Below are 20,525 nucleotides of genomic sequence, written 5' to 3'. Positions count from 1 at the left end.
TAAAAATGTACTCAAGGGAAAGTAAAAGGAGATGTTTTAAACTACTCTGCAAATTACAATTCCTGAGGCAAACTACTCAATTACAGTAATTAGAGAATTTGTAATTTTTTACTTTACACCACTGGGTGCCAGCAGTGAAAAGCTTGGGCTGTGCACAATGTAAAACGTGTATTGTTCTCTGATAATCCACCTTCTCTTGCTTTCCCACATCCAAGAGAGTTAAGGTGTGGAGAAGCCCCCCAAAAAAGAATACCACACAGACTGTTATTTATGTTACTGAAATTCACCCTCTTCAGGACACACACACACTAATACATGTGTGCTACTTGAAAATCTGTTTAGTCAGATTAGAATGCTGTACTTCTCAGTTTGGAAGATCTAAAACCGCTTCATTTTATTTTTGTCCCTCAGTTTTGTGACAGATTTTTTGTGTTCAATATATTGTAAATTAAATTCAGTATTGAATAAAAATGTTTTTACTTTTATTTAAATTTGTGCTTGCTTAAAATCTTAAAACTAATGTTTTTTTAAGCAGTCTTGTTAAGTCTGAAAGTCTACAGCTGCTTCTGTCAAAAAAAAAAAAAAAAAAAAAGGAAGGGGAAAAAAAGCATGGTAATTTGCCACGATTGATTCCAGGCTAGTGCCGGTTGGTAATGATGTTCTGATAGACAGCAGGGGCAGATATTGGGAAATGTACAGTACATCAGAAGGGAACGGAGGAGCCTCTGTCTCGGGTGGCAGTCCTGTGATTTTATCTCCTGTGTGTAATTGGGCAGAGATACACAGTCCAATTTACTACGCCAGACATTTTCTGAAGAACGATAATTACATTTAGACGAAAGCAGCATGGAGGCTTTTTGAGTCTGACTCCTGGAGGAGCTTTTGCAGTCTGCGTTTTTAACTTGACTGTCTGCCATCCCGGTTTGTGTGTTCAGAATGTCTCTGTTAGTGTGTTTGTAGGTATACAGGTATAAGTTTTAATATGTGCATACATTATGAATTGTGTGTGTGTGTGTGTGTGTGTGTGTGTGTGTGTGTGTGTGTGTGTGTGTGTGTGTGTGTGTGTGTGTGTGTGTGTGTGTGTGTGTGTGTGTGTTTGAATACTAATACATCTACTTGTAGCAGTGTGCCACCTTTCTAATTATATTGTCTTTGATTAACAAGATTAATGATCCAGTCTCACATGCATTGCTATTAATATATGTCCCATCCCAAATTCGGAGGTGGGCCATTTGCTCTCTCACACACACACACACACACACACACACACACACACACACACACACATACTGTATATATGCATCTGCATGCACCAGCATAAAGGGTTATCGCAGGTTTACAAACAGAAATGTCTATGCAGGAGCTTTTCTTATCAGTGTTTATTGACGCAGTAGCGATCGTCTGTGTTTATTGGTCAGCTTTGTGCCTGGCTGTGATAAAGGAGCGATACGCCGAGAGTTAATGAGAGCTCTGCAGTGAGCAATGAGAAACCTCTGAGTCCACTTCCTGCGAGAAAGCGATGGTGTTGTTAATGATGCTCAAGTGACCGAGACGAATGCATTGCTTTACGCAGAGTAATTTGTTCACTTGTTATCATGGTTGAGGGATTTGAAGGTTTCTGGGTCATTTTTCACCCTGTAATCAAAAGGGAAGATATAATGTGTCAATTGTGTTACGAAAATGTGTTTATTTTGTAAAATAATTGTTTTACAGTCATGTCCTCATTTTCCATATTTAGTAGTGTATGTGTCATGATATCAATGGAAAAACACATACGAATTTTAAGTGGTCCAAAAAGGCTTAAGTTTAAATATTAAATTATAAGGTTTTTATGTAATTTATTACTTTTTTTGGTTACAGTAAAACTTACAGCAATGATGAATTAAATAAATATTTTCTATAAAATAAAATTAACTTGCTATTCATAAAAAAAAAAAAAAAAAAAAATATATATATATATATATATATATATATATATATATATATATATATATATATATATATATATATATATATATATATATATATATATATATATATATATATTAAAAATGGTTAACTCCCCACAAAAATCGAACTTTTCAAAATATTAAGATCTTTTTTAATAAATTTTAGTTTAGTAGTTTAGTTAATAGTTAAGCCTTTAAAAGTAACTTTAAGCTTTGTTGAAGTGTCTTAAAAATATATAGTCAAATATTATTTACTGTCATCATGACAAATGAAAAATATATCAGTTATTAGAAATGAGTTATTAAAAAAACTATTATGTTTAGAAATGTGTTGGAAAAAAAATCTCTCTGTTATCAGGAATTGGGGAAAAAAATAAACATGGAGTCTAATAATTTAGGGGGGCTAATAATTCTGACTTCAACTGTATATTCACATTTACTTTAACATGTTAAATTCAACCAGCAGTAAAATGTACATCGTTTTCATAGATATTTCAATACGCATATGACAAAAATCTATTGAATGAGACCATTTGAATTGAATGTTAGCAGAATAACATATTTGTTACACCACCAACATAACAGAGTTAAAAAGTTGTTTGTTCAACAAAATACAGGTGGTATAAAACTGAATAATTAAATGACCCTTACATATTTACATAAATGGCCCGCGGGCCGGAAGTTTGAGACCCCTGTTCTACACGGTACATTATTTTTGTTAAGTGACAAGACTTTTGTCTAAGCAAAGTCAAACTTTACTAAATAAATAATTAAAAGTCAAGGCATGATCATATTTTATTTTGGAAAAAAAAGCATGATCTAGAGGCCTGTGCCTTTCATATAAGCCACATTTCATACCAAATGATCAACTACTGTAGAAGTCAAGTTTTTATTTGTTGTTTCTAAAACTTGGAAAGGCAACAAGACTTTAGGTATGTAGTAATTATTCTGAAAAGCATTATTCCTTATTCACAGCAATAAAATGATAAAAAGGGATTACTTTTTTCACTGTATTACTAATCAAATATTTCAGTCTTACTGCACATAAGGGAGTTTTGAAACTTTTGAACAGCATTTAATTTTAACTTTTAATATAATAACTCTGAGGTGAATTATGGCCTAGATTCTCCCAATAATTAGTATTTCTTGCACGGTATAATAAAGCGTCTGCTCTGGAAAATAAATTAATTCCTTCTCATTTGCCTATACAGGAGATGCTAAATAATGCAAACACTTCTCAGCAGGGTGCATCTCCCACAAAATTAACAGATTTGTTACTGTTCGCTCTGTTTTGTTGTAGCTAATTTCTTAATTTTCACTTTACTCTTTCTCCAGACCCTCCAAGAAGAAGTGCGGATCCCAGGTACAGATATGCGCTTGGGCTACTTGAGCAGCCGGACTTCTGGCTATAAGTCTCTTCTGCGAATCACCCTCACCCACTCCACCATCCCGTTCAGCCTGATGAAGGTGCACCTTATGGTGGCCGTTGAAGGAAGACTTTTCCGGAAGTGGTTTTCAGCTGCTCCCAACCTCTCTTATGACTTTGTTTGGGACAAAACCGACGTCTACAGCCAGAAAGTATATGGGCTGTCTGAGGCTTTTGGTAAGTGGGGAATGAAGTTTGTTATAGTCTATTTCTTCAGAGCTGGTTCCTCAAAGTAATGGTCTCCACTCCCAATGTCTATCAGTGTATAAGTTCTGTTTTGAAGAGCTACTTTGTGGAGTTTTAAATTATTATTATTTTTTGGTCCCACTTTATATTAAGTGGCCTTAACTAATATGTACTTACATAGGAACTAATAGTTTGTTACAATGTACTTGTTGTGTAAATACATGTATTTACTGTGTACTTATGCTTAATTAAATACATGTTTGTAATTGCATCTTGTAATTAACTTTTGTAATTACATTTGTAAATACACTGTTGACCATCCCTTACAACTTAACCTACCCTTAAACCTACCTATACCACCAAACCTGTCCATAACCCAACATCTATTCCAACTCAAAAGCACCACAAGTGTTCTCAAATACATTATAAACACAGTAAGTACATTAATATAAAGTGGGACCTATTTTTTGTTAAATGATTTAGCATGTATCGCTTGCAAGTTTATAACTTGACACAATCACCCACAAAGAATCTGCTCATCAAGATTTATTTACTTACAGTTGAAGTTAGAATGATTAGCCCCCCCTTTGAATTTTTATGATTAACAGGGCAAGGAAATTTTCACAGTATGTCTGATAATATTTTTTTCTTCTAGAGAAAGTATTATTTGTTTTATTTTGGCTAGAATAAAAGCAGTTAATACATTTTTAAAGACCATTTTAAGCACAAAATTAATAGCCCCTTTAAGCAAATGTTTTTTTTTTCGACTGTTTACAGAACAAACCATTGTTTTACAATAACTTGCCTAATTACCCTAACCTGCCTAGTTAACCTAGTTATCCAGCCTGATCTCACGAGAAAATGTAAGCATTTTACGTTTTGCCAATTTAGTGGTTAATTCGTACGAATTCAGTTGTACAAAATTTTACGTTTTTAAAAAGGAGACGTGGCACCTAACCCCACCCCTAAACCCAACCGTCATTGGGGGATGAGCAAATTGTACTAAATTGTACGAATTAGATCGTACAAGTTCATACGAATTAGCCACTAAATCAAAAAGTTACGAATTTCAGCGAGATTGTGTTGAATTATCCTAGTTAAGCCTTTAAATGTCACTTTAATCTGAATAGAAGTGTCTTGGAAAATATCTAGTAAATATTTTTCACTGTCATCAAGGCACAGATAAAATAAATCAGTTATTAGAAATGAGTTATTAAAACTATTATGTTTAGAAATGTGCTGACAAAATCTTCTCTCCCTTAAACAGAAATTGGGGAAAAATAAACAGGGGTCCAATAATTCGGGAGGCTAATAATTCTGTCTTCAACTGTATATAAATGTGTGCAAGTATATATTTATTTGGGTTTTATATTAATTTAATGTTATTAAGCAATATACAACTAATTATAGGATTTGTTTACAATAGAGTTTGTAAAGTAATATTGTCTGTGCTTTAGTGGATATTATATGAGAGACTTACTTTGTTTATCAAACAAGTGGTTCGTATTGGATTTGTATTCTAAACCTTACATAAAAATATGAATGCAAAAATGTTAAGATTTTTATTTGTGTATGCGTTCTTTTTTTGTTACAATACTCTCAAAATTATTTAGCATAAATATACAGATTTTTTTTAGCACATTCGCAGTGGCAAGACTGCAACCTTGAGATATATTGGCTTTAAATATTATATTGACACTATCTTTTTAAGTGCCTGCTAAAAACCGACTTGTTTTCTATAGAAAAAAAAAGGCAGTGGTCCCAAATCATTTTATCACCGCTTGATAAGTTTACTTGTGTGTGGTAAAATATTGCTTATTTTTGGAGAAAATTTAAAAGCACTGCAGTTTTTGGCTTTTCTGTGTTTGCCTGAAGTAATTAATCTACCGAAATGTGTGTATTCCAAGCAAAGTATTCCAACAAAGTATTCCAAACAAAGTACAAAGCTGCTCGGTCAGTTCTTGTTATGTGACTCGCGGTGCGGTCATGACATTCTTGCATGCGTCTATCCCAAAATGCGCACACAAGCCTCTTTTGGAAATAATGAACTTGCGCATGATATGTGAACACCCCCTAAAGCCTATGCGATCTATAGCAGTTGATCTTCTTTTATGCTTGATTCACCAGTTTGGTTGACTATTGGTTTGCGGATTCATTTCTTGGAAGTTCATAGGTCCTTCGCTTGGCCTTTTTGCCTTCCTAAAAAAAAACTTTCCAGAGACTTGGTTTTTGCTAGCATGCGGGTTAAATTTTGACACACAAGTGGACTAGATATTTCAGAGAGTATCCGAAAGAATAAAATATTTTACAAAATAAAAATCGTTCAGACTCAGATAATAAATAAACTGAAATAATTAATGAGTTCTTGTGGGGCCTGGTACCAAAAGATGGTGGCCTAGGGGTTGGTGACCACTAAATTAAGGGATAGTTCTACCAAAATTTAAATACCACACCATTTACTCACACTCAAGTGGTTCGAAACTCTAATGACAGTTTTCTTCTGGTAAACAAGTTATTTTGAAGGATGTTAGGATAAAAGCAGTCATTGAGTTCCATAGTAGGATCAAACAATACTATTGAAGTCAATGGCTGTTTTTATTGCCCAACATTTTTTAGTGTATCTTCTTTTGTGTTTATCAAGAGAAAGAATCAAGTAGATTTGGAACAAGTTGAGGGCGAGTAAATGATGACAGAATTTTCATTTTTGGTGAAATATGTCTCTTTAATGCAGTGGTTTCTTGGTCTGAAAAGCTTGTGTGTTCTACAAATAAAGTGAACTTAAACCCCTGAATGTGCTTGCTCCTCAATCTTGCTAGTGTCCGTGGGGTTTGAGTATGAATCCTGTCCAGATCTAATCCTCTGGGAGAAGCGGACGGCTGTTCTGCAGGGATACGAGACCACTGCGTCAAATCTTGGTGGCTGGAGTGTGGACAAACACCATGCGCTGAACATTCAAAGTGGTAAGTTTTGCACGCAGAAGCAGTAAAGATACCCAAATGCATACAAAACACACAGTTGCTTCTTAAAAGGCTTTATTTATACATTTATAAACACCTTATTTATTTATTTTTTTTATAAAAACTGTAGCCTACTGTCATTTATTAGGCAAATAACAAACTCGCCAGCACTTTCAACTTTCTTCAGAATTTGTCCATTTGAATAATCAATAATTAAAACTAAAATAAAATAGCTTCAGGATTTTTCTAGCCTCTCTTGTGGAAAAAGTACAATTCATGGATAACAACAATTGCCATATTAATATTAAAATTAATTTCAATATGTTCCACTTGTTGTGCTTCACACCTTTTTATCAGCCATTTTTTTTATTTTTATTTATTTATTTTTTTTAAGAATAACGTCCAAGATTTAGAATATAAATGATTTGTAAAATGTTAAGTCACATTTTATTTTGATGGTCCGTTTGTTGAAATGAAGTAATATTGCATCTACATGCAAACTAATTCTCATTAGATTATAAGTAGACTGTTAGGTTGGGTTAGGGTTAGTGTAAGTTGACATGTACTTGCAGAGTTTCTTATAGTCAGTTAAATGTCTGCTGAAGGAGCAGGAGCAACAGATATTAAGCATCAGTCTACAAATACTGAAATGAACCATCAAAATAAAGTTTTACCAAATGTTTTCTCTAAAAAACCTACAGTGGTGAAAGATGACTTCACTCACATTCGATTGTATGTTTTCTTGCACAGCTGGATGTTGGACTCAAGATAAATAATAGTTTACATTGGCCAAAACGGATTAGCTGAAGTCACACTGGTGAGGAGGATTCAGCTTGCTCTTAAAGGCTTTTTTTAAATTGGTTATATTTTCACAATTGATGGTGTTGTAGCAGTCAAAATAAGACAAATGAGCTCATGTATGGGACAAATTATTGACCTTTGTCCTTGAGGTGGGTCTTTTGGCTATAGACTTGCTTATATACTTATAATAAATCAAATACTTATTGTCTGCTCATATAACATGTCATACTTCTGGCCTCATTCAGTCTAGTTAAATGACAAATGCTGAAGAATTAATGTCATATTTAAGTTTTCATATTTATTTATTTATATTATATTATATTATATTATATTATATTATATTATATTATATTATATTTATTTATTTATTTATTTATTTATTTATTTATTTATTTATTTATTTATTTATTTATTTATTTATTTATTTATTTATTTATTTATGCCTGTTTAGTAGCCTCTGAAAGTTTAGTTAATACTCTGTAATAATTGTAATTTTTATCTCCAAATGAGCATCTGTATGGCTGATTCTTATTAGCAAGAACAGATCGATTTTCTACTGTTGTTGAATTGTCTCTAAAATCAGGGATTGTGTAAGTCCCTGGGTTTGTTTTTTGTCAGGTATCGTATTTGCCAGTACACTTATCTCAGGAAATTATGCATATTTGCAGCACAAATGTTAGAAGCACAGGTGGTCTGTCACTAAAACCCACCACTGGGGACTTCTGCTAAAATGTGACCCAAATTCTTTAACTGACAACTCTTTCTATTCCCTAGGGATTTTGCTATCATTTATTTTGCATGCCTAAGATTGTTTTAAGGTTTTTGGTTTAACTGTTTCTCCATGGTTCCACATGTCTTTTTTTTTTCCTTAGCATTTTTGCCTAGAAATTATTCAAAGAGTGCAATACAAATTTATATTAAGATCAGTCTACAAAATACCAGCCAGATTTTGTCACAATGTTTTGCATAGGGTGTAGGGCACTGCAAAAAAGTATTTATTTATTTAAAATTACAGTTTCTAGTCCAAATTTTATTCAAAAATTCTTAAATCTTATTAAATCAAGATGCATTTTTAAAGAAATAATATGCCAATGTTTTTCCTTAAAACAAGCTAAAATATTCTGCCAATGAGGTACGCAAAATAATCTTATGTCAAAACGAAAAACACTTTTTTGCTTGTTTAAAAAAAAAAAATGCACTTTTGGCGAATTAGTTTTCAAAATAAGACAATATTTTTTTCTTATCTGGAAAATGTTTTTTGACTTAATATTTTTTGATATATAGACTAGAAACTAGACACAAAAGATAAGTAAAAAAAGAGCTTATTTGAAATGTGAATTACAACTGACAATTGCAATAGAATGCACAAAATTTCAGCTCCTTTCTTCTATCTAGTCGCAGGTTTTTAGTATTAAGCTGTAGAACTAAACGATACAAAAATATTTTCATACCAGCAGGCATTAGGGGGGGTGTTTTGTACAGTATGTGGGCTGACATGGTGGCTTAGTGGTTAGCACTGTCACCTCACAGAAAGAAGGTCGCTGGTTCGAGTCTTGGCCGGGTCAGTTTGCTTTTTTTGGTATGGAGTTTGCATGTTCTCCTTGTGTGGCGTGGGTTTCCTCCAGGTGCTCCGGTTTTCACCCCAGTCCAAAGACACACCCTAACAGCATAACGATCGATATACAGCTTCCATGTAAAGAAAATGGAATAGAATTATAAAATAGGGGAGAATTTCATATAAAAACCCATAAAAACCTGAGGGTTTATATGAATGAAGTGAACAGGAGGTGTTTTTTAAACATCTTTGCGGGATAATGCAAAATGTCTTTGCAAGGGAATGCAAAAAAACGTACAAATATGTTTTCCTATCACTCTGGTTTTTTTTCTCCCACCCAGTTTTTTTATTTTCTTCCACCAATTTTATTTTTCTTCCACCAATTTTTTCCCCTATCATCACGTCCCTTCCGGGTCTTCGTAGACAATCACAAACTAAATTGTGAAAAACTAGGGTGTCTGCATATTGTGTTTTAGTCACTTGGTATTAATAGTCCATTAACTGTGACTTTTAAATTCCTAATTTGCTGCAGCTGCTTAATAAAGTTATCAATGTAGTTAAGTTTAGTTATTTGGTAGGATTGGGGATGCAGAATTTGTTCGTTCAGAATATGTACTCTATAAGTACTAAGGAACAGCCACTTATTAAATATTATTAATGTAGTTAAGATTCGTTTTTAGGTGTGATGTCGAATATGTTCATCCAGAATACTTTGTAAGTACTAACAGCTAGTATCTTTATGGTCAGGTAACAAGACACTACACTGTAAAAATTATCAGTAAATTGTACAGATTTCTGTATATTGTGATTTCATGTTTTTCTTTTTCACTTATTTTTTGTTTTTATTGCATTATGGGACATCGATCATTCATCCAACAACTTTTAGGGTGACTTTTAGGTGACTTTTATGAACATTTTTAATAGTTTAAAGTGATAAATTGCCTTATTGGTGTTGTACTGTCAATAATATACTGTTGTATATTATTTATCAAACAATATCTTGTCTCAAACTACTAAAATGTCAACAAATGTCATAAAAAAGTTTAATTTTCAACATCAAAAGTCGACAGAGCAGAGATCAAGGTCCCATAATGCACTTCACACTGTAAATAAACAGAAAATACAAAAATATAGAGACTGTTAATTAACAATTATTTTTTACAGTGTAGTTAATAGTAAGAATTGATATTTAAACTAGTGTTACTTGCATTTCATTTGCACTCCTGAAAGAAATATAATAAACCAAAAGCATTTTGCCTATTTTGTACATTGAACATGCCTCACAATTTGGTGGAGGTTTGCAAAGAACTTGCCTTGTGGTTTTTCACATTCCCAAACTATTGAACTTTTAATAAAGTTGTAAACTGTTCCAAAATGATGAGGAGTACTCTGGGGAATGTTAGTGATCAGTGATGTTTCTTTTCTTTAAAGTTTACCTCAGCAAGTAAATTGCATTCCGAATGGCAAGATTTTCCTCAAATCTCCAAGCAAGCTAATGCATTGTTTGAACCGAAAGCCTTTTACACAAGAATTTAGAGTGAATTTCTGAGCTTGATGAGAATAAGCTTTCGCATGAGCTCCAGTAAACCCCACCAATCAGCATCGACAGCCTGAAAAAAGCTGTTATTTATCGTCTCTCGAAACACAGCATGGTTCAACAGGTGCTCGGGGGGAATAAAAAAGCTCTGAATGAAAATGACTGAAAATTGAGTTTTGCGCACTTTGCCACTTTTTGAGTGCCGTTTGCGCTGAGCTGCTCAGGATTGGAGATTCACTGAGTCATGCAGTGGAGATTCAGCCTGACTGTGTTAGCAATAATAAGAGGAAGTTATCTTTTCCTACTGTGACTGTAGACCTTCACTTAGCTGGTTTCTCTACAAAAGCGTCTGGCTGTGTGAGAGAAAAACAGCTCCTTCTGATAGATGAATTCAGTTCCGCTTAGCGCATATCGGCCCTGCTGGTTATTTAGCGAAATCCTTTCTCAAGTGCCGACAGCAGTCGTACAGCGAGAGATGTGGCAAACAAATGCATTTAATGTCATTAAATTTGCACAGAATCGAGGTTTTAGAACCTCAGCTTCTCACAGCTGATAAAACCTGATGATTTACTGCTGTAACACTTTACTTGAAGGGGACAGTTTGTTTATACATTTATAAATGTTTTTAAACATAACGTGAAACCTTATGATCATTTTAGTGAAAATTCCAATTTGCAAGAATCAAAAAAGTATGAATGATGCTGTTATAAAATTCATTATATATATATATATATATATATATATATATATATATATATATATATATATATATATATATATATATATATATATATATATATATATATCTGTTTCTCTCTCTCTCTCTCTCTCTCTCTCTCTCTTTCTCTCTCTCTCTCTCTCTCTCTCTCTCTCTCTCTCTCTCTCTCTCTCTCTCTCTCTCTCTATATATATATATATATATATATATATATATATATATATATATATATATATTATAATAATCATGTTTATGAACTATTTATGACAAGTTATGTTGTTTTGGTAATGTCAAGTTCTTATGACAAAACATGTTGTGATGTATTTGTTTATGTCAAGTTGTCATAACAAAAAAACATCATAAACAATGTTAGCCTTGCATTTAAAATGAAATAACTGAGCAAATTAATTTCAGTATTCAGGATCAATACCAGTAAAAAAACAGTTATTTGTTCCAATTTTGGTACAAAAGCAAAACAAAACAAAAATTATAATTATTAACAAAAATTTGAGCAAGATTTTGAAGATTTAAATGGTTATATGTCTTTAGTATCATTATTATTTAGACTATTTTTATTAAAACATGTCTATTAAAAACATTAACAAAATATTGTTTGTAACAAGATAGAGCCTTAATCACATTTAATTAATCAAAAAGTACTTCTGATGTAAGTAAATTAAATTGCTAAATAGTATAGTTAATTATAGTACAAAAGGCTATTAGTGATCATTTTGTTATGATCAACATAGATATGTCTGTCTTAAAACACCCCATATAGTAATGACTTGGTTGGGAAACACTGGTTATTTCAACAACACTAGAGTGAATGACACTTCATGACAGTTGTCATAAACAGGCATAGCTAACATTTGTTTCATACTCTTGTCAAGTGTTTCCTTTACTGCAAATAGATGGCTGTTGTGAATAGATTTGGGACTTAATAGAGTAAATACTGACGTATTCTCTGTTTTTTATGTTATGTAACCCCCCTCAAGTAAAGTGTTTCCTTTACTGCAAATAGATGGCTGTTGTGAATAAATTTGGGACTAAATAGAGTAAATACTTACATGTTCTCAGTTTTGTGTCATGTCATGACTACAAAGTTTTAACGACAGTCTTATGAACACCCCCTTCAAGTAATTACTGCAAAGAGATGGTTGTTGTGAATGGATTTGGTACTAAATAGATTACTTACATTTTCTCTGTTTTTGTCACCCAGGTATCCTTCACAAGGGCAACGGTGAGAACATCTTCATTTCCCAGCAGCCTCCAGTCATAGGAAGCATCATGGGTAATGGACGGAGGCGCAGTATCTCCTGTCCGAGCTGCAACGGGCTGGCGGATGGAAACAAGCTGCTCGCACCTGTAGCTTTAGCTTGCGGGTCGGATGGCAGTCTGTATGTGGGAGATTTCAACTACGTCCGTCGCATCTTCACAACGGGAAATGTCACCAGCGTCCTAGAGCTCAGGTTTGGCATTCTGCATGTGCATAGACACGCAAACAAAATGACAAGCTGTTTTGTACTCGTTAGACAAGTTGCTCACTAACTAAAAGGTGATCCGACTGTCAGTGTTTTAAGCTCGACTCATAACACAAGATTGATGCTGCTGGCCTTTTAGATTTGCAGAAATAGTTCGCCCAAAAATGAAATTCACCTCATTTTTAAAGCTCTCTGACTTCGGAACTTGGATGTGTTCTACAGAAGAAAGTAACAGAAAAATCATTTTTGGGTGAATTTAGTTCAGAATATCTTTCATCTTTCATTCAAACCCAAAAAGCACTCATACTGTTCATATACAGTACAAGGCATCTGTTTTAGGGGCTATATGTAGAGTTTGCAACAAAATAGTACCAAATGCACCAATAATTAAAAGCAAGCTCAAATATGTGACTTAATCAACTTTGAAGTGATCAAAATGATATTTAAAGAAAGTGCATTCCATATTTTTTCCCCCCATAGTCTTAAGTTTACATGGAGGCTGATTAATTAATTTAGATTTATTTCCAGTGTGTGTGTGAATGATAGATCTTCCACAACTATGTGGATTCTCAATGAAAGCTTACAGGACATTTATCCTAGAGAGCAGCACATATTTAGAAGTGTGAATTGTTGTGTGGATGTTTGTCATTTGCATATTGCTGCATCTGAAACTTTGATCAAAAAACAAGAACAAAAACATGATAAACGTGTGTTTTAAAAGTTCCTGTTTGCAGTTCACTCAATGACCACTGGTGTCACTATTAACATAGGTTCCTCAATTCTACATATAGCCCGTTTTAAGTTTTCATATTTGAAATATGTCTTGGCTTGAGGTTCTCAACTGGTTTCGCATCGGGACAGATTCTTGATACTCTTGATATTGTGTAGTGAGTTACTATATTTGTACATACTCCCTGACAGAAGTTTTGTCGACAATCCCAGTTGTAAGAGCAACAAATAATAACTTGGCTTCTAGTTGATTCACAAAGAAATCAGTCAAGTTTTGTGAGGAAAAATCATAGTTTGGGATTACATTTAGTGTTTGGATGTGTAAAAGATCTGCAGAGTGGATGGCAACATCAACGGCCTGAGGTATCAAAACATTAGTGCTGCCCATTACCACACAAACCACAGGAGAAGGCAAGTTCTTCAGCAAGATAGCGCTCCATCAGCCTCCACATCCTGAAAGCAAAGAAGGTGCTCCAGGATTGCACAGCCCAGTCACCAGACATGAACATCAGCATGTCTAGGGTCTATAAAGATGCATTAAAGATGAATCCAATGAATCCTAATGAACTCCAAAGTTTCTGCAAGAATGCTTTCTTTGCCATAGCAGATGACTTTATTAATAAGTTATTTGAGTCATTGCAGAAATGTTTGAATGCAGTCCGTCAAGCTATACTGTACTTTATTTCTGTTTAGTGACAATACTTTTGTCAAAGCAAAGTCAGACCTTACTGTCCTAATTAAATAATTAAAAATCAAGGCATGATCATATTTTAATTAGGTCAAATAAGCATAATCTAGAGGCGTTTGCATTTCATATAGTCACTTCTGATACAAAATGATCAACTTGAAGTCAAGTTATTATTTGTTGTTCTTAAAACTTGGATAGGCGACAAGACTTTTGGTAGTATTGTCCTGTAATCTGTACTCCTAAATAACTTTTATAGCCTATGTTTCATAGAGACTTGTGAACCATTTTGGAATTTAACCCACAAGTTGACAATTCCTGGCCCAACCACAACATTCAGTATGTTTGCTATGGGGATCCTTTCTATTAGCTATGAATACAGTAGATATAATTGTAGAAATGTATTAGTAAAATTTTCTCCAGTACTATAATTTTGCTTATGCACTAACCTTGCTTATGCACATTATTGCATGAATTAAGTACTAACTCTGTAAGCTAACCCTCTATTTTCCTACTTCTTGTTTTCATGCTGCTCTCAATAAATACAGAAATAAAGATTTCAGGCATAGGTAAGAGTTTTTTTTTTTTGAAGAGTCATACTGTTTGTTATGATGAATGAATATCTGTTAAACACTGTACAGTTTTTTTCTGTCTTTCTCTTTCTCTCTCTCTTTAATGTACTGTTGCTTTTGTAGATGCTTGTGGAATAGGCTCAACGCGGGTGTTTTTCATAAATTAAGGCATACCGAGGAGCAAATTAAAGCACATCCTCTCTGGGTAGCAATAAAATGGGCAGTGCTACGACTGAGCTTTGAAATTGTGCTGTAGATCAATGGTGACCAGCATGATTCATGGGTAAACTCTCAAAGTGGGTTACTGCAAGCAGGGGAAAAAAAGCTTAAAGAATTGTGTACGTTAAGGAAACCAGAGTCGGGGCAGGCACATAATTTGAAATGTCAGACAGGAAGATGGAAAAGCAGTTACGGGCTTAGCATAAGCCCGGTATCAGCGTTTTAAATATTTCTCACCCTCAGGGGACTCAGCTTCCTTAAAGAATATAATTACCCACCCCTCCCCGTTAGAATTACGCGTGCTGCATTACCCACAATACTGCGTGATATTTCACTTGATGACAAATTACACATTCAAAGCGCCGTCGGATCTGAATACACAGTTCGTTAACATGTTTGATTTGACAAATGGCTGCGTGGTATCGAGAGAAAAAAAAAAGCATCAGTCATCAAACTTCGATCTAAGCTTTCAAATATAACACACATCCTCCCCGTGGTGCTGCGAACCTTTAATATGGGATGTGTGGCACAACCAACTGTGAGTTTTGACAGGCAGCACTGTGACAGCTAACAGTATGATGCTCAGGTATGACTGACAGCATATGAGAGGGTTCTCTGAGAGAGGTTACGTAAACCCAGGACACCTGCGAGTTTGTAAAATGCCCTATCCTTCATGATGAAGTCTCCGTTTAACCCTGCTTCCTCAGGTCACGACTTTCCTGCGGGTGCTTCCATCAAGACAAGGGGGGCATCACCAGTCATGTAGCTATTAGCAATGGGCACACATGCAATGTAGTAGTGAATGTCTAAATGCTCTATATTTTGCAGTATAGAGTTGGAAAGGTACTTACCATTCACAGCCATAGGAATAGGACAAGGCAGGTTTACTACTGCAAGTCTTCCGGAGATATGAGTGTGATTTTAACCCCACTTCACTTCTCACCTATACCTTTTGTCTTGCTTCCAGAGTTTTGAACTTTTCACAAGCTCTGGAATGTAGCCATACATTTTCAATGATAATTTAGAAAATGTAAAAGACATTGTACTTTTGGACAAAAGGGTACCTTGATCCTCAACACACTTGCCTGAAGTTTCCAGCAACATTTTGTCTTAAGACTGAAGTGTGATCATCCTAGAAACTGAATTGTACACCCCTGATCTAGTGTACACTACAGGTAGCTAGCAGGGGGTACTCACACTTTGGTCTGTATGGGTCCTACTGCCCAGGCATAGTGATAGTAATACAGGGCTCAAAATTAACCCGTTTTCTTGGTAGCACCGGTGCTCCTTACTTTGAAAATGTAGGCGCACCAGACAAAATTTAGTCGCACCCAACAGTTATGAGCAGCGTTACTACTGTATTATATGTATTATATTAACTGCTTGATGTGAATGAGATGAACTGAATGAACAATAATAACTGTGCTGTTTTTTTACTGGTGGTGTCTGATATTGCACAGATGATATTGACATTAAACTTATTATTTGCATACATCATCTTAATAGAATTAAGTTTCTTTTCATGAGCTGCAATATTAGTTTCATCTCAGTGAATACATTCTCTTTAGCGATGGTGAATGTGGTGTCAGTCATACGACTGACAGCATCGTGACGATTAAATGAATGATTAAATAATGTTAGAACATCTTTTGCTTAAGATGTGTAGATTTTGTGGCAAACACTGTTACCTGAAAACTCCGCCCAACCGGCTTTACGGTCATTATCATAGCAGACTTTAACTACTGGAGGTCTTTTATTCACTCTTCGAAAAGCTTAAATGCAGGATTGACATTCATTACATGATCACTAATCAGATGTGTCATTATTTGTAACTTTAGGTGGTATTAAAACTTAATCTGTTAGTGTTGTTTTTATTGTCTCATATCTAGACCTTTACATTTCCTCGGCTGTAGCTTCCTGTCATCGGAACTCAGTGATTGACAGCTGATATTAAGCAATCCATTCACGTTGTGTTCTAGCGCAGTGGGCCAATAAGAAGAGCTTGAAGTCGGGACAAGAATTGCAGGCTTTGTTTACTGCAGCAAGTTGACATGTCAACTGTTTTAAACCATTCCTGAGGACTTCCTGTTGTTCTTAGATGCAAAGCTGCATTCTGCGTGAATGTCTCCTACATCCGCCCATGTGGTAAACATTTTGCTGCGAAAACAACTTTATGCACTCGCACAAATGATCCCAAATATATTTTGAGGTGGCAATGCAGTGGCGCAGTAGGTAGTGTTGTTGCCTCACAGCAAGAAGGTTGCTGGGTCGAACCTCGGCTCAGTTGGTGTTTCTGTGTGGAGTTTGCATGTTCTCCCTGCATTCTTGTGGGTTTACTCCGGGTGCTCCTGTTTCCCTTACAGTCCAAAGACATGTGGTACATGTGAATTAGGTAGGCTAAATTGTCCATTGTGTGTGTGTGTGTGTGCGTGTGTGCGTGTGTGTGTGTGTGTGTGTGTGTGTGTGTGTGTGGATGTTTCTCAGAGATGGTTGCGGCTGGAAGGGCATCCACTGCGTAAAAACGTTCTGGATAAGTTAGCGGTTCATTCCGCTGTGGCGACCCCGGATTATTAAAGGGACTAAGCCGACAAGTAAATAAATGAATGAATATTTTGAGGTCGCATAGATAAAAATTTGGGTGAATTCGAGCCCTGTAATACAGTGATCCCTATTCTTTAGATGTGTTTATAAACTGAGGTCCTTAATCTCTGGTGTCATTTAAAATGACCCAGAATGCTCTTTAAAAAAAGAGTAAGGGTGTGATCCTGGCATCCTGGCCAAATGGACCCACCTTCCTCTGTCATGACCTCCTAACCATTCTTTATGTATTAATTGGCTTGATCCCTTGATCCCCACCAAAAGCTGGTGTGTGTTGTGTCCTAGAGTCAGGCAAGTGCTTCACACTGGAAGTGGTTGAAGAGACCTGCTAAAATCTAATCTCATGAGTGCAACTTCTCTAATGATCATCAGGAGAACCAATGATGATCAAGAACCAATAGGAGTTCAGAACCGTATGATGCAATCAGGACTTCAAATTAAATTTTGGTTTACAAGGCATGTTATGAATCAAATGAATGCTAAAGATTATTTATGTTTGCTTTGAAGTAACATTTCAGAACACAGGTTACTCAATGTTTCATGGATTGTTGATGTCAAACTCCAGATGATTCTTATGTGTTTATGAATTTGGCACATCTTGATTGTCTGGCATTATGGCAACTGAGATCTTAGTGTCCATTGGGGATCTTGTTCATACTCTCTGACAAGCATCAGTAGCCAAATATCATGATAACTGACCTAAAACTGAGAAGAAGTATTCACAAGAATTTGTTATGTGATGTATTTGTGTAAAAGATGTTCAAGTCGGTTGTCTGATTCAGTAAATATTGGAATGTCTGATCTGCAGTTTAAAGTTCATATTTATTTCCACAGTCCTTCGAAACCAATATCATAACCTGTACTCAGTACTGAAAATTCTTACCTTCAAGATAACACAAAAATGCAGGTTATGTATGTTCACTGGGACCTCAAGATTACTAATTGACCAAGAAGTCACATTTCACAAAGATGTTGGTTTGCGGCCCAAGGGTCACATCATACTATACAGTGTTTTTGTAGGAACTGCTCTGTCTTATCAGCCCTGGACCAGGTTCGTGTTGTTGTTTTGATTGTAAAAGTTGCGCTTTGGGGTGTACAAGCTAAATCACTTAGCGGAACATGTTCTCATAATTTGCTTTAGAAATATACATTTGTAGAAACGTCAGTGGAAAGGGCAAGCTCATATTTGCAGCCAGAAAAGAACAGTCATCGCCGTTTGGGCGGAAACAAATAAAGTCATCACAGTGTTTATGTATGTGCACATGGCCGAGTAAATAAGGCTAGACCGTGATCTCTCTGACATACCCACTGACCCCTTTTCCACAAGAGTCGCTCACCTCCATCGTCGCAGCAACATGCTGAAAAATCCAATTATCCTCCCCAGACCAGCTTTAGTTGTTGAATATAGATGGAGCCTACGAAGGTCAGGGTGTTCTCGTCATCGCAACAAGCACAAAGCCGCGTACCTCCAATAACACACTTGCATCACATACATGCTGGGACTGAAAAGCATCTACCCCAGGGTGTCACACTCTCTGGCAGATTCTTGCAAAATGGGATTGAGATTTTTCTTGACAAACCCGTTTTGCCTTCCTTCCAAAACGAGGACATCATTCAACACGGTCAGCAGCCACATACTGACATGCCGGCCCCAGGTCAACCAAAGCAGCCCGTTTCCAGCAATCTTCCAGAAGGTCAGTTGTCTGTCTGAATAATGGATCGAAGTTGACAGTGCTACAAACCTGGCGCTATTCCTTTCCACGCTCTCACATCAGGCCACTGGGAATTGGGCACTAACCGCCCCAGAGTTTCTAGGGAACATGCCTGGGACTTGTTTAATCGGTTTTGAATGCTGATCCGAAGACAGGTTAGGCGTTAAAATTGATAGTATATGGCGGATGTGTGCTGCAGTGTTGCTATTCAGTTTTTTAACCACACATTTTTACTCTCTCGTGGCAAACCAAAAGGATTTATATGTGGATCCTGAGACAGTTTGAATGTTCATAATGATGGGATTTGGCAGACATCATTTTGTGAAGAACGATAAAGGTTGCTGTTCTTTAGCAGTGACCTTTCTTCTGTTTTGAATGCTGATGCTTAGACAAAATGGATGTTCACAATGATGGTATTTGGCAGGTGTGCAATGCAACATTTACATTTATCTGTAGACTGCTGCCATATGCCTACAGGTGGTGTAGCAATGATTGCTTTTGACTTAATGTGTTTGTTCTCTTGCTGTCACATTTTCCACTTTGTCAGGTTTTGAATGTTTGTTGAAAGCAAGTTGGGTTTTAGCAATTACGGTATTTAGCTACATGATGCAAAGAATGCTAAACAGTTTTGCAGTGACCTTTCCTCAGTTTTGAATGCTAATCCTTAGACAAAATGGCTGTTTAGCAATTATGATATTTGGCAGATGGATGTTGTAGCTTTCATGTTCACATTTTGAGTACTAAAATAGACCTAAACATGGTGTATCAATAGCAGGTTTTTCATCACCTTGTGTTAAATTGTGAATAAGAATTTAAAACAAACAAAAAAAGTTGTTAACTCTTGCCTTAGGTTGTTTTGGACCTGTCAATAAGGGCTAATGTGCTTATGGGAGATGGAAACACGTGATGAATAAACTCTGATGTGTCAAGCATTACACCCACATGACTTATCAGCTGACTACATTAGGCGTGCCTAGTAAATTTTTTGATTACTAGGTTACCAGTGTTGAGCAATAGCTTCTCTACAAGTTGTGACGCTACTAGCTTAACTACTTTTTTCAGTAGTGTGGCGGTAGCATCGCCACTTTCTAAAAAGAAAAGATTTTAGTAGCGAAACTATTATTTTAAGCAAGTAGCACAGTAGTGTCCACACAAGCTACATTTATCCATCATTAAGTGAAGCCACTGCAAATCATAGAGCTGTGAAGCCAGTGTCTGGCTGATGAAAGTAAATCCATATGATAGCAAGAATAGTGAATTATTCTTTGTGTTATATCGTGTTTGAAAAACAAACTTTTTGATGAGTTACCGCCACATCTTGCTCCAGTCCGTGACGTCGCCAATTAATCATCAGGTTGACACAAGAAACGTGTGTGATGTAAAAACAACTGTAGAGGATT

The 20,525-nt window shown here is 35.6% G+C and overlaps 1 protein-coding gene across 31 annotated transcripts in view; it reads left to right on the top strand.

Moving 5' to 3' along the window:
- The window catches only part of tenm4 (teneurin transmembrane protein 4), a 463,933-nt gene that overhangs the window by 351,544 nt on the left and 91,864 nt on the right, over window positions 1-20,525 (top strand). For 19 of the 31 annotated variants that reach the window (XM_073922732.1, XM_073922733.1, XM_073922731.1 and 16 more), the window contains 4 exons: window positions 3,285-3,552; window positions 6,378-6,521; window positions 12,349-12,598; window positions 14,573-14,593. In XM_073922732.1, the coding sequence (XP_073778833.1) occupies window positions 3,285-3,552; window positions 6,378-6,521; window positions 12,349-12,598; window positions 14,573-14,593 (683 nt within the window). 31 annotated transcript variants of the gene reach the window in all.

This window comes from Danio rerio, chromosome 15 (genome assembly GCF_049306965.1).
Source record: "Danio rerio strain Tuebingen ecotype United States chromosome 15, GRCz12tu, whole genome shotgun sequence".
Classification (NCBI taxonomy): domain Eukaryota; kingdom Metazoa; phylum Chordata; class Actinopteri; order Cypriniformes; family Danionidae; genus Danio; species Danio rerio.
The sequence above is the reverse complement of the archived record's forward strand: the minus strand, read 5'-3'. Positions and strand labels throughout refer to the sequence as shown.